At 51.9% G+C, this 14292-nt stretch overlaps 2 protein-coding genes across 8 annotated transcripts in view; one reads left to right on the top strand and one right to left on the bottom strand.

Annotated features, from left to right (window-relative positions):
- The window catches only part of HEMK1 (HemK methyltransferase family member 1), a 38077-nt gene extending 37473 nt beyond the window's left edge, over positions 1 to 604 (bottom strand). Inside the window, exon 1 of the mRNA XM_013951950.2 lies at positions 150 to 604. Within this exon, the coding sequence (XP_013807404.2) occupies positions 150 to 440 (291 nt within the window). The 5' untranslated portion in view covers positions 441 to 604. The remainder of the gene's footprint in view (positions 1 to 149) is intronic.
- Positions 605 to 3001: 2397 nt separating this feature from the next.
- C12H3orf18 (chromosome 12 C3orf18 homolog) lies at positions 3002 to 12614 on the top strand. 7 transcript variants are annotated; one of them, XM_067303272.1, is made up of 7 exons: positions 3004 to 3066; positions 3876 to 4206; positions 5720 to 5854; positions 6757 to 7164; positions 8630 to 8655; positions 10369 to 10498; positions 12458 to 12614. In XM_067303272.1, the coding sequence occupies exons 4-7, from the start codon at positions 6931 to 6933 to the stop codon at positions 12536 to 12538; spliced, it is 471 nt and encodes a 156-aa protein (XP_067159373.1). In that variant the 5' UTR covers positions 3004 to 3066; positions 3876 to 4206; positions 5720 to 5854; positions 6757 to 6930; the 3' UTR covers positions 12539 to 12614. The 7 variants fall into 7 exon arrangements, with proteins under 7 accessions (XP_067159374.1, XP_067159373.1, XP_067159371.1 ...); XM_067303270.1 differs by lacking the exon at positions 5720 to 5854; XM_067303271.1 differs by lacking the exon at positions 5720 to 5854 and having other exon boundaries at positions 3876 to 4370; positions 6761 to 7164.
- The last annotated feature ends 1678 nt before the right edge of the window (positions 12615 to 14292 follow it).

Here is a 14292-nt window from a genome sequence, read left to right as displayed (position 1 = left end):
AATAAACTACACCTCACAAGCTCTCCCATCTGACATAGGGAAAAGTCATTCTACCTGCTGTAAGCAGGGGGAAAAGAGGGGTAAGGGATTCAACCAAAGTTATAAAGTGAGAGGCACATGCAGACCTTTCCCTTTTCCTATTACTTAACTGTTTTTGCTCCTAGGACAAAGGACACAATATATTCACTGGATTCCTGTGCTTCAGGGATCCCATTTGTCTCAAACACCTTTTGCCAGTATTTGACCACATCAGTAGCAGTCACCAATCCAGATCTTGTGCTGAAGCTCTGCCTCAGAGACAACTGCTCAGGGCTGAGCATAAGAGTTTTAGTTTGACTCAATCCTGCTGACGCACATGGAGATGAGAGACCCAAGAACCTCATGAGCAGTGGGTGGGTGAGGCATCTCATTGCTGCAAAGGCCACTTCTGGCTTCCACATGTGTTCCTCCTTGCTGTCAGCCGATCTAATCAGTCATGAGCCTCTCACTGGACACCTGGTGCTGCCATAGGCCACTGCAGTGAAAGACCAACTGATCATAGTTGGTGGAATCTTCTCAGGGCAGCGTGAAAACAACACTGGCATACAATCTCTGTATGGCTCTGCTGGCCTAAAGAGAGGAGGCAAGAGCACAGCATGAAGTCACAGGTGCCCCAACAGAACACAGACCGCTTGCCCAACTCATGACCCACAGAAACAAAACCAATTACTCACTTTCTAAGAGCATTACCCTAAAAAAAGGTTTGAGCAAGAGCTGAACAGCTCTTCCACTGGAATCCATTTCTCTGCAGGCCAGAACTGCAAAGAGGCCTGGCTGTGCCCTTGGCAAGGAAGAAGCAAGCATGACTAGAGGCACCTCTCTCCTGCCTGACCTTGAGCCCAGCGCACCCCAGACACACCAACTCTCAGCTCCAGTCCTTAGCTCTCCACCTCACTGGTGGATCACCCTGGCTCCCTGCAGGAAGACCTTCAGTCTCACCTAAGTTCTTTCTCTTCTTCCTCCCTCCTTTCAAAAACCTCAAGTCCTAGGCTAGTGGGTGCACTCACAGAAAACCTTCTTGACTCCCGTTCTCAGAAGCAAGACCCTTCCACAGTCACTACCCCCAGAGAACAGACAACAGGCTGTGGGGGGAGTGTGGAGGTGCTAAGAGCAGGGAAAGCAGAACAGCTCACGATAAGATATAACCAAGAGAGAGAAACACTTGAAAGAGTCAAAGGCCAGAGCAGGCAAACCCTGCAAGAGGGAAGTCAGTCTCTTATAGGAGAGAACAGGCGCAGCCAGACATAGAGGGAAGAAAAACCAAAGATGACTGCAGAGAGACACTAAGAGACAGAACTTAACAACACAGCTGTTGCACATCACACTTGGAGTTATGTTTTAATGGAGACTGTAGGCAAACAAAACAACCACCCCGCTTCTCTGCTGTGATCCACCAGAAGTCAAGACTCCTCCCTCCTTCTGACTCTCGGTTCCTGCAGCCACTATGGGTTTCCCTTACTGTCCATTCCTAATCCTCTATTGATGGCTGCTTTTCATCACCGTCCCAGAGAGCCCACAATCCCACCCTCTGGAAAACCACCATACAGCCAATGAAACACCCCTCCCGAGCAGCTGCCGTCCCCCAGGGATGGTGGCTCTCTGCTCCGTAGTGCTGCTGTGCAGCAGAGGGGAGCTCTGGAGAAGCCAGGCCAGCTCCCACTCAGGAAGATGCAGTGCACACATGCAAGCAGCCGCCCGGGGCCTGCACTGCCCCTGATGCATGGGGAGACCAAAGGAAGAGCCAGGCCTCCACTGCCCTTCTTTGTAAAACCAACCCAAACCAGAGAGGAGCCCAGGGAAGGAGCAGAGGAAATACCCCTGCAGCAAGTCTCAGACCTGGCTTATCTGACAGTTACTGCCACCTCCTGGTGAGGGAGTGGGTGCTCTAAGAGGCAGGGATCCCCCAGGTCCACACCTTCCTTACCTCCAGCAGCGAGGTAAAAGTAGCCCCTGTGAATACTTGCCTTCACGTTATGTGTAAGCAGCCTGCCAGTTACGGTATTTACAGAGCAGCTCCGGATGCTGCCACATGAGGAACAACACATTAACCATTAGTGGTGTTAGGGAGGCAGATGAGACTGTAGTAGCCCATGGCTACAATAACGCTGCCACTATTGTCACTATTAATGAAGGAGGCTTCAGCTACTGATGTGGGTCCCTGCCAAGAACAGTCCCTGTACGCTGCTTCCCGGTTACAGATACCTGTCTGCACGCGGATAGAAATTAGGGTTTTTCTTCCCCTACGGCTCTGTGGTTTGAGCTACCCTACGTGCAGCTCAGCCCCAGGCGCAGCTCCCCGCTCACTGCGACCCCGCACACGCAGCGGCGGCAGCCGCAAGGCCCGGCCCGGCCCGGCCGGCTCCGTGCTCCCCATCTCGCTCGCGGGGCTGGGTCCGTACCTCAGCACGGGGCCTCCTCCCGCGGCCCGGAGAGCCGCCCGCGTGCCGGCAGCTAACGGCCGGCTCCGCCCGGGCCCGGCCCTCGCCGCCCGCCCGTCCCGGCGCCCCGGGCCCGGCCACCCGGGCGGCGGCAAGCCCCGGCGCAGGGGGCGCGCGGAGCGACGCCTCACCTCGGGCCGGCCGCGCCCGGAGGGCGGCACGGCTGAGGCGGGGCCGCCTCCCGCAGCGCCCGGGCACGCGCCTGCCCGCGCCGGCGGCTCGAGGGGCGGCAGCGGCCCGGGGGCCTCGCAGCACGCAGCTCGCGCGCTCCCGCCACTCACCGAGCGCCGGCAGCTGTCGCGCCCGCAGCCCGCCGCCGCGCCGCTGAGTGACAGGCGGGCTGGCCAACCCCGAGCCGAGCCCCGCGGGCGCCGGCCAATCGCCTGGGGCGCGGAGCGGTGGGGCGGGCGCTGCCGGCCGTGCGGCGGCGCGGGCGGGCGCGCGCGGAGCGGAGCGGCCCCCCCGCGCCCCCCGGGCAGCGCGGGGCCCCGCGCGCCCCCCCCCCCCGCGGCCTGCCCCGCCCCGCCCCGCCCCACCGCTCCCCGGCAGCGGCGCCTGGGGGGCCGGACGCCTCGCCGGGGAGCGCTCAGTAAGTGCCGGGCGGGCCCGGGGGGGCCGGGGCGCCGCGGGGCGGGAGCGGGGCCGCTCGGGGCGCCGGCAGCAGCTACAGGTGCCCGAGGAGCGAGGCGGCCCCGGCCCCGCGGCGGCCTCGCCGCCTCGGAGGGGACGGGGCGGCGCCCGGCGAGGGAGGGCGCGGGCCGGGGCCGGGCCCGGGGCCGGGGGGAGGCCGCCGCCCGCCGCGAGGGGCCGGGGGAGCTGGGCGAGCTGGGCGCCGGACGCGCTGCGGGCGGTTGGGGCGGAGGGGCGGCGCGGCTCCGCGGTGGGGCGGGCCGGGAGGGCCGCGCCTGGGCAGGGAAGCGGCGGCGCGGGGAACTTGGCCGCGGGGTGGGAGAAAAGTGGCTTCGCGTAAGGGCAGAGCCCCAAGGCCGTCGAAGCAGGTGCGAGACGGTGCCCCCCCCCCCCCCCCACAGCCGGGGAGGGCTGGGTGTCAGGGGGATCGTTTTCACTTCGGTGTCTTCCAAGCTCATGGTCAGAGCGGCTGGGGACCGTCCCCGCGCCCGTCCCACGGGGGGGACGGGACGGACGGACGGCACCGGGGGAGGGTGTCGACGGAGGTGCTCCGGGACTGTGGGCGCACGCAGTTTGTGTCACCCCTCAGCCTGGTCGTCTGTGCGGTAGTGGGAGAGGAAGACACGGATTCACATCCCGGGAAGCTGCATCCTGTAGCCAGCAGTAACCACATGCCACTTGTTACCAATGTGCCTGATTCACCAGAGACGCTTCATTTTGGTGAAGTAATACTGAAAATACTAGTTGTTATTTGCCTTCTTCATCCAGAGACCCCGTGACACATCTTCATCCCTGTGACAAAAACCTCTATGCCTGTCAGACCCAGGAGGAAACTGCAGCACAGAGAGATTAAAACCAAGACTGAGAAAACCCAGCAGCTTCAAGCTAGTGCCTGACATGATGCTCTACATCCCAGAGTGTTAGCCACTGCAACTCCCATCAGAGACCAGTTTGGAAGTGCTGGCATAAGAGAGAAAGAAACATATTCTCTTTATTCCCAGAGCCAGCAAGCCCAGCACAAAGTGGTCCTGGCTGTGTGAGGAGTTCTCTGTTGGCGCAGTCCATGGAATTATGCCAGCTCGCAGCAGCTGAGGATCTGGTTCGTCTCCCGTTCCTTCTGTTACTTTTGTGCACAGACTCTGCAGAAACCTGCCAGCAATAGGTAGCTGTCCCTAGCCCTAGAGCAGCCATCAGAGACCTGGAGCATGCCCAGCCTGCAGATCAAACGTCTAGCACAAGGATGGCAACTGGGAAAGGATGATGGTAGGAAAGATCATCCCCCACAAGCTCTACCACTGTAAGGCATGGGCCGTACTTGCTGTCAGCCTCCCAGCTGACCACAGGGTTAGCTTGGACCAGAAGGGGCTTGGGAACAGAAATACTCTCATCTGGCCTTAGAACTAGTTGTCTAAACCATGTCAGAAACCTTCTCAGCCAATAACACTTTTAGAGCTAGGTCTCTGGGCTTGGAAATCCCTCAGTGTGGTTGGGGCCCTGACAGTATGAACAAGAGCCCCCATCCCCACTTGATCAGATCTTCTTCTGGCTAATTTTGACCTGCCCCTGCTTATTTCAGTGGAGCAATGCACAGCAGCACAGTGTCTGGTTGCTACAGAATGGGCCTTACCCGAAGGCTAATGGTCAGCTTGAACATCCAAGTTCAAGTGGTTCTCCAAAACTGACAAAGGATTCAGGTGGAAGCCTAACTTGTTACGTTTCCAAAATTCAGGAGCTGTTTGAGATCCAGAGTCATACTTTGCAAAGCCTTTGGGTCTGCTTCACTGCTTAGACTTAGGTTCTTTTTCCACTTTTTGTTTGCTTGGTGGTGTTTTGTGTTTTTTTTAATGCGAATTATTGTCATGGAGAGTTTCCCTGAATAGAACAGATCAATGATTCTCTCTGAGTAGCTGCTCTGTCTACCCAATACTTGCTCATCGGTTCTCTTCCCTTTCCTTGCCAGGCAGTAGCTGCTGCTGCTGTTGTGGCGCTGAGTAGGCCAGATCCAGTGGCACAGAGGATATAAGTATGCAGATGCGCTCTGATTTCAAATTTGCCATGTTTGTGCCTGATTGTCCAATACCCCTGAGCTCCACTGTGGTCAATAATGGCTGGGGAAATCCAGGTGCTGCATAGTGGTTTTGCAGTCAGTGAAGGACACTTTCCCATTCAGCCTGCAGCGAACCCATGCCCCAGCATGTTGTTAGGTGGGATCAGACCAGAAGTACTATCTTCGCATTTCCCTAGAAACTTGTCAGAGTTTGACTTCTCCTCCCACAGTCTCCTCGGCATCTCAAAATCTCCCAGCAGCTCCTGCTTCACAGAGCTGTTTATGGGGAACTGTGAGACAGATCCTGCAAGTGTGGTGAGTGATTTAAATGCTCAGGGAGATGCAGGACAAGTGCTTTGCAAGCCAAGATGGCTAGTCAGGCTGCTGACTGATCACAGGGAGGCCTGATGCAATTTCTCTGCTCCGATTGTTAGTGACAGATGTTAATCACACTGCTTAATGCAGTTACGGACAGCAGTAGGGCCTCAAAGTAATGGGAACTGCGCAATAACCTTGCCTAGAATAGAACAGAAGGAGCAGAACAGTGGCTCATTTCTCTTTGCAGGCACATCTTTCTCTGTTCAGAGCTCATTAACCCCTATGTCCCAGCTGCTGGAGATGTAACATCAACTAAACTACAGAGAAATTTTCAGAGGACTGCTATGATAGTTCTTGGGGTCTACACTGCTGTACTCCAGAGGTAGCTGCATTTTCAGTGAAGCAATTCCTGGACTAATGTGATTACAGTAATTTTATGAACAAAGTTCTGCAAATACTTCTCAAAGGATCATCCCAGGGTATTTTGCAATGCCTGATCATTTGTACAATAGAAGCATGAAACATTCAGAGCTTTTCATGTTTTCAGCATGAATAGATCTGTCAAATTTCACAACGCCACTCTGAAATAGGACCCATTTTAAAATTAATATTGATAATTAGCAATGCATGACTAAGCCTGAGTGGGTGCCTTCATGGGGGACTTGAGAAATTTTCAGTCTCTTTAGTAGCAGATGGGGCACCGGTGCAACCCACTACTTTTAAGGAAGCTGCCTTACCAGAGTGCATGGGCTGAGGAACACCAATGCAGTGGATAGTGCAGTGACTTACCAGTTACTACAACACGGAAGTTGTACAGGATTCAGTAAAAAGCATCCCGAGGTATGGATGCCTCAGAGCTGAGTGCCGTTTTATGGGATCTGTTTCTACTGATAAAGGGATCTTTATACTTTTCCCTACAATTAAAAGCAAGAGAGAGAAGTGAAGCAGGAAGATGCTGTTTTTCCCCAGGTGGAAGGAGGCTGCCTGGCTCACTTGGGGCAGACCGAATTGAGAGGAGTTCTGAGACTGGCCCCAGGTAGATCTGCCAAGTGCCCGCAAGGAGGCAGAGCTGAAGCAGTGAGGGGAGAGCGTATCACTAACTTCAAGTGAATCAGGCAGGGCTTTGGGGGCTCTCACTACCCCTGAAAAATCATTTGTTTTTATTTTGAATGGACATCTGTGAACTGCTCTCAAAAATTGTCCTAGTGAATCAGTGAGCTTTGGGAAAGACTGTGCCCATCTCAAAGAGCTTTGCACTGTGCATCTATTCTCATTCTCTTCTAGGTAGAAACCAGTGTGGTTGCCGTGAAGAAAACCCCTCAACGATGGTGCTACAGGATAGCTCTCGCCTGAGGGTCCTTGCTGTGAGATGCACCTCTCCACTACTGTAGCTGGAACCAAAGTGTCTTGAGTGGGTAGAGACAACCACTTGGTAAAAGCTAGCAGGCAGCTAGCAGGATGAGTAACAGCTCGCCCTCTATACATGACTTGTATCACAGCACCACTGCTGCAGCTAAGCCAGACCCAGGGACAACACTGGATGTGACTGTACCAGAAACAGCTACCATAAACCATGAAACTACCAGTTTCAACAGCACCAAAATCCCAGATGTGGCCAGCAGTGGACCTGGCATGAGCACGATGCTGCTGTCCTTTGGAATCATTACTGTGATTGGGTTGGCTGTAGCTATGGTAAGAAAGATCTGCTAAATATTTCTCCCTCTTCTGAGGGTGGGGGGTGACAAAGGGGCTCTAGGACTGGTTTGGGCTGAATAATTTCATTGTGTTGTACAAAAGGCTTACCCAGAAATGGTGGGAACTGATAGTTTCTGAGATCCCTTTCCTTTTAAGGCCTTTTTCTTGTGCTCGTGGAAAAGAGTGTCTGGCAGTAGTGTGTATATGCTCATAACAATACTACAGGTGTCCAACACTACTGCGGTCTCCTTGCAGTCTGCTCCGGGCAGAATGCTCAGCAGGCCCAGAGGAAGCCATGGGTAATATAAGCAGTTTTAATAGCAATAGGAAGTTAAGTTAAAATAAATCAAAGCAGATTCTGCTCTGACTTGTTAATTGGAGTAGCTGCATTGATTTAAACCTTGTCTACACAGGGGGACTGCAAGAAAGTTCACCCAGATTAATTCTTAAAGCAGACTGTTGAAACCATGTTAATCTCCTCTGTGGACATCCCTTTCTGAATTAAAGCAGCCTGAATCCATTTTAGCTAGATTAATTCCAGACTGCATTTCTGGAGTTCTACTTGCTGAATATCAGCAGAGTCCTCAAGGATTTGCTGTATGTAACTAACCCGGCCATTAATGCTGTAGACAGAAGATTTCAGAAACTGTAGTTCTGGGCCTGACATGGACAATGCGAATGCTGCAGTTTTTCTTTTGCTATATAACCAATCATTTACCTGCCAACAGAGAATGAAGGTAGCAGCAAGCTCCAGTTCCTCATATGAGGAAGAGCTTCGCTAATACAACAATACAACCAACAGAGGAACCTACAGAAAGGGACTACTGCAAAATTTCATTGCAGGCCCAAGGAGGAGTTTTTCCAAAAGCCCCTAAGAGAACCTGGAAACATTATCCTGGAAACGATCATAAGTTCCTGAGAGCAGCACCGAGCGTTCCTAGTTCTCAGAACAAGGCTCTGGAGGCCAAAAGCCTCGCTTTCCTCCCAGCTCAGCCACTCTTACTGGCTGACATGAGGCAAGTCACCAAGCATGCCCTCTTTGCTTCTTCCCTTTATATTGGGGAGGGGGTAACTGCTTCTATGCTGTAAAAAGTCTACAAATGAAAACCACAAAGGGAAGGTTCTTCATTCACTTTAAATTGCAACATACGTCCTGCAGCCAACAGAAATATGCTGTGCTACACCTAATATACACCTAATAATAACATACCCAGTACTGTTACTACTACTAACACACCTAATAACAGGCTACTTGAGCGCTCGATGTCGGACTTGATGTGCTCTCAGGCTTACCCTGATGTATCCATCTTCAGTTGTCACTTCTCCCTTCCCCCTGCTTGGTGTGCAGTGACACCAGACTTGCTACACCCCCTCTCTGTGTGCTGTGTGCCCAAAATTTCTCTTCCCAACTGTTCCCTGTCTTGCTGAGACTGTTGTAATGATGGGTTTTTTTCTCTTTCAGGTTCTGTATATCAGAAAGAGGAAGAGGTAAGTAACATCTGTCATTGGCTGAGAGGACCTTAGTGCTTCAAAACCTAGGCAGAGCTAGGAAGTAGGCAGGGAAGTGGGGAAAAGTGTAAGGGATGGCCATCTGAGAACAAGCCTACAAGGAATCAGCTGCGTGTGAATGAAGCAGGGATAGGGACTCTCCACCTCCCAGTACTCCTGCTATCTGCAGCAGTAGGCACACAGCATAGACTAACTTCCCCTGGTTTTGGGCAGAGTTTGCAGCACATACCTAGCTTCACTGTCTCACTGTACAGTGATCAGCACAGTGCTACTCAGTTTGCAGGGAGATTGGGTATGTCTCTGCTGCCTGGCACAGCCCCATGTCTAGCAAGCTCCCAAGCCTCCCTGATGCCGGGGCCACTTGGCTGGCATTCAGATTCTGTTCTTTGCTGCTGGTCTCACTGCTTATGGTGTCAATGGCTGCACTGCAGGACTGTTTCTCTTCTAGCACAGTTTTCTTGATAACTCTTTTGCAGACACTAAGCTTTCTAGCCTGAGATGTAGTGTCTTAATTTCCCTGTTAAGCTCCCTGCTGAAAACAGAGAGGAGAGCAGCATGCAGGGAAAACACATCTTGATCCTTCTGTCTCTGACAGCAGAAACACTGGTGAACATTAGTCGCGGTGCCTCCTCCCTGCCTGAATCCTTGTGGCAGGCCTGGCCACAGACTTGCAAGAAGTGCTGCTGCCCACTGTAAAATTTCCAAGCCAGTCCCTGAAGCCAAGATCTGTGCACTTCCACAGGAGCAGCTAATGCTTGGCCTGCAAACATAGTGCTGCTGGAGATAATGGTTGTGTTGGCAAAGCCCATAGAGAGGCAGGGAGGTAATATGTCATCCTCGCACTTGCCAAAGCAGATATTTGTGGTGACACTGCCAGTAACTGCTTGGGTGTTTCCCTCCTCCTACCCCCCAGAACTCGGCTGCAGCCTAAGGCAGGGACTCAGTATTTTCACATGAGTGTGCCTCCTATCCATCCTCCATGACTGAGCTGCCCAGTATTTCGGGAGACCCTTTGGGGTGCACTGTATAGCTTTGTCACTTAGAGCACTGATACAAGAATAAGAACAGTAAGGTCTGTCCACAGGTATCAGCTGCCTGTGAGAATCTCTTTTCTATTTTCTATCTATTATATTTATAATGATTATTATTTTATTATATTTGTAATAATTATTAATTATTTTCTATTTATTATTATTATGTATTTCAACTTCAGAGTTGAAGAACAACTCTTAGGCTACTGGAGCTAAAAGTGCACTTCTGCTAGCAGGCATAGCAGGACTGACTTTGTGGGCAGAGGGACAAGGAGAGAGGCTGCAAAATGCCTAGCCAGTGTGTTCCACCCTGCCTTTTGTTCCACCTGAGAAAGCTTGTTCTGATCTTTTAAGGTCTGCAGGTATTTAAATCCCCATCTGATTTCTCTGTGCGTAATGCCTGCCAACATAGATTAGCAGTGGTAGTTAATCCTGGGAGCTGCACTCTGGGCATCGTCCACTCCTGCTGGCTGTGCGTAGTAGGTTCTCATCCCTGCAGGACAGGGATGTGACCTTTAGCCAGCAAGTGGCAACAAGAGCTGAATCCCTGTGCAGCAGGAGAGACAGACCTCAGCAGTGGGGTGGAGAAGGCAGCCTGGGCTTCTGTCCTCCTCTCTGTTGAGTTTTTGAACCCACCTTTTGCCTTCTCTCCCATGGGCAGGTTAGAGAAACTACGCCACCAGCTCATGCCCATGTACAACTTCGATCCCACTGAGGAACAGGATGAACTGGAACAGGAGCTGCTGGAACATGGGCGAGATGCAGCATCTTCCCAGGCATCCCAGAGCAAGGTGGGAAGCAGGAACCAGCCAGTCTGTTATCACAACCACTGGCACCTGCACTGCTTTGTTACAGAATCGAGGACTTTTTGTAGGGTTGTGCAGTCAGGAAACTACGTAAGACCTCAGGAGGGCTTCACCCATCTCTGCTAGCTTTGGAGACAGGGGGCTTGAGCATTTTGGAGGCCTTAGGATGGCCTGAAGAATCAGGCAGCTAGGAATAAGAGCCTGGGGAGACAAAATGCTGGCTCCACTCAGCTGCGAGAGAGAATAGGGAAATCTCAGCAATTAAGGGTGAACTTACAGCAGCTTATCTCCCAGGGAATCGCAAGGGAGCAGTAAGGTGTCTGCAATTTACTGGGAGAGGGGGCTTCAGATGCTCACCAGACACTGAGTCTCCCTTACCCTGGCCCTTGAAAAGCCTGTCATTTCCACACAGTTTTAAGGTATCCCTGGTTTGTGTAGGATACAAGTGTGGAACAAGGCCTTGGGAGGGAAAGCCTGTGATTATAACTGTTAGTTAATTGTGTTGCAAGCTCTGAAGAGCGCAGGCAGAAAGCACATGGCTGTGGCATGGCACATCTGATCTTGTCAGCACCTCCAGGCCAGCCTTGCTGGGAACAGGACAGGCATGGCTCAGAAAGAGAAAAGGACAGAGTTTTCTATTTGGATTTGGTGAAAGGGGAAGGCTTTGCTTTGAACGCTCTGAGTACCCATTGCATGAGACATGCTGAGAAATGATGAGCTCCCCAGAGACCACTGAGTTACTACATTAGTGAGTTAGGAAAGGGCTTGATGGCTTGGCCAGTTGTTTTTGGTTACTATTGTTAATGGTCTAGAGGGGTGTTAGACAAGAGGCTGTTGCCTTCCCAAATATACCAAGAGGCAGGACGAATGGGGAAGAAGGGCTTCTCGCCATTGTGTGCAGCCAGTTTCACATTGTTCTCTCTTTTCTTTGTCAAAACTACCACACACAAAAATTGCCTTTCTGAAAGACAGAGCCAGCAGGGATGGTTGGAATAGGCATGTCTCTCAGCCAGTGATGCAGCCCCCCACTAAGAGTGGACCTCTCTCCTTTTAATTCCTTTCCAGCTGCTTTGTGCTGCCCATGTCTTCCCTTGCTTTTCCAAGTAGAGGAGCAGTTCTCCCAAAACATCCTCAGTTTCCACGCATTTTATGCCTTTAGATAATCTGTGGCAGATTTGGTGTGGGGCAAAGAGGAAAGGAGGAAAAAAATATAGACATTGTAATTATAAAATATTTACCTTGAGGAATACTTCCCAACCTGCCAAAGAGCACATGGGAGATAAATATGTTGGAATATGAAAGATAGTCAGCATAATCTATATACTGGTTTGGGAAAGCAGAGAAATACTGTTGTGTAAAAGCAATGGATCTTGACCTCTGGGCAAGTGCATACAGTGCACAGTATTAGTGCATGTGGAGGACTTAAGGGGGGAATGACAAGAACAGAGTTAAACTTGGCACCGTAAAAGCGCTTCCTTCCTATACAGTGACTGGCCAGCAGGATCCCTCAGATCCCTCCAGAGCTTGCTAGTGCACAGATTCCTCTGCTTGGAAAGTAAATTTAAAGGCTTAAAATAACAAGAGAGGGAATTTAAACTAGTAGCCAAAGTTCAGTCTATGGCATGTTTCCTGGCTTTGAGGTTTCAAATCTTTTCATGCTGTCAGGTGATATGTAAAGAGTGAGTTATATATAACAAATCTGTGCAGTCCTAGATAAGCTAGACCCAGTAATCCAGTGATGTGGAGACTAAATTGGCATGCATGTGCTGACTTGCTCTCTGGCCTGTTGTATTTTTCTGTCACAGCCTTGTTAATGCTGTGTTAGTCTGTCACCCTCCTCTTAGTAAGGGGCTGAATCTAGTTACAGTACTTTGCAGTCTGTGCCCAGGCCCCTGTGCCTGGAGAAAGGCATGCTGGGTCTCATCTTTCACTGCTTCAACGCAGATTCTGCTGACAAGTCAAGGAGCTCTCCAGAGACCCAGTCGCCTTGTGTTCACAGACGTTGCCAATGCCATCAATGCATGAACGATACCTGCCCCTGCTCTGGGATCGTGCTGAGATTGGGGAGGATGGAGCCAACAAATCGGTGACTTCTCGCAAGCATGACTGATCCACTGAGCCCAGCTGGTCACCCAGTTGGTTTGTGTTACAAATGGGCACAAGCACTGGGAACTGTCGTCGCTTTGGAAAGCAAACCTTTTGTGATGGCAGTAGCAATATTTGGTGCGTCCGTTACTACTAAAAGGTCCTGGGCTGCCATGCTCCAATTTCTGGGCTGGCGCTGACTGACGCCCTCTACCCAGCTGTGTGCTTAGGAACAGTGCTCGCTTCGTTGTAGATTAGCTGGTTTAGAGCACATGACTGCCCTCTCTGGGTCAGGGAAGGAGAGGTGCATGTTTCAAAGAGCTTCTCCATTGGCTTTGTGCAGCCAGGCCCCAAGGAGAGCCCTGAATGAACATTTCTGTACAGTGACCGCAGCCTTGGCGTACCCCAGAGGGTTGACTGCTGGCAAAGCTGCTTTGAGCTAGGACAGCTGCCCCCGCGAGCTGAGTGGTAACCTGGGGCACGGGCTGTTATTCCCCCAGGGAAAACACATACCTTGAGGCTTATCCCCCTTGTGGCATGTGGCCTGCTGATAAATGTGTGCCCTGGGCGATGCTGCAGCATGGGCAATTCACTAGCTTTAGAAAGTGAAATGGAAAACATTTGACTGATTACATCTTAACTAAGCAACTGGCTGAATATCCCCAGTTAGGGCTGTGGCATGGACACAGGAGAACTCACACAGCTTCTAGAGGCAGGGGCTGTCATGTCCAGCTGCGTGACTGCCTGCAGCTAAGCTAGGAATGATGGTGTTTGGGCATGTGATGCCATGGAGAGGAGACAAGTGGAACTGGGGCTCTGATACCATGTATCCTCCCCTGCTTTGGCTCAGGGAAGTTTCTACCATGCAGACTATTGTACAGAGAGAAGATTAAGGCTTGAAAACTTTTCTTTTTTTAAATGAGGGAAAAATGTGTATTGGTCAACATTACAGTAACCCTGTGTCTGCCCAGAGGTGGCTCAATAGCTGGTTCTTACTTCCTTACCTGCCAGGACCTGCACTCAGAATCTTTTCTTCCTGCTGAAGAAAACGCAGAGCTTTGCGTTAGCCTCCATTCAGGCTACCTGCTGGTGGGTTGTGCTCATGTTACCTGAAGGTGGGTCTGGGCAGGTAAGACAGCAGTTCCCCTGTAACCCTGGAGCACCCCTCTGCCTCTTTGTGTGTCCTTCAGGACTGCAGGAGGGAAAGAGCGTGACAGGGCCTCTGGCCACCTTGGTGAGCTGCAGTGCTGCACTGGAGCTGTCCTTGGCAGAGTCTTTCAGTGGCCACCAGCCCTGAGTACTGCTGGCCAGCATGGTATCCGGGGGGGCTGGCAGTAAGGTCCGGGCTGCGCACTTGCAATGCAAACACAGAGTGTGGCGTAAAGGACAGACAGGAGAGTTTCCTCCATCCCCTCTACCCGCCAAGTCCACCAGTACAGCCACGGCATCAGGTAGGTGCCCCATCCTACCTGCCCCATTCCTCACTCAGGAAACTACAGAGGCCACTGAAAAGGGTATGTGTTAATGTCCATCCTGTCTGACTAGCAAGACCTGGGGAGGGAGGGGGTCATTTTTGGTAACCTGCTGCCAGAGATTGTCTCTCACTCCTAGATGGGCAGTTTCCTTAGATTCCTGGAGGTGAATGCACGAATCAAGGTGTCTCACTGCTGTGCTAGTGGTGAAGCGCATGCAGA

The sequence above is a fragment of the Apteryx mantelli genome, chromosome 12, assembly GCF_036417845.1.
Source record: "Apteryx mantelli isolate bAptMan1 chromosome 12, bAptMan1.hap1, whole genome shotgun sequence".
Classification (NCBI taxonomy): domain Eukaryota; kingdom Metazoa; phylum Chordata; class Aves; order Apterygiformes; family Apterygidae; genus Apteryx; species Apteryx mantelli.
Note: the sequence above shows the minus strand (reverse complement) of the source record. Positions and strands in the feature narration are given on the sequence as shown.

Coding starts and splice junctions, on each gene's coding strand:
- C12H3orf18 (XM_067303273.1), top strand. CDS start 6,931: ATGAGTAACAGCTCGCCCTCTATACATGACTTGTATCACAGCACCACT. Junction 7,165..8,629: donor TTGGGTTGGCTGTAGCTATG/GTAAGAAAGATC, acceptor TTTCTCTTTCAG/GTTCTGTATATCAGAAAGAG. Junction 8,656..10,368: donor TATATCAGAAAGAGGAAGAG/GTAAGTAACATC, acceptor TCCCATGGGCAG/GTTAGAGAAACTACGCCACC.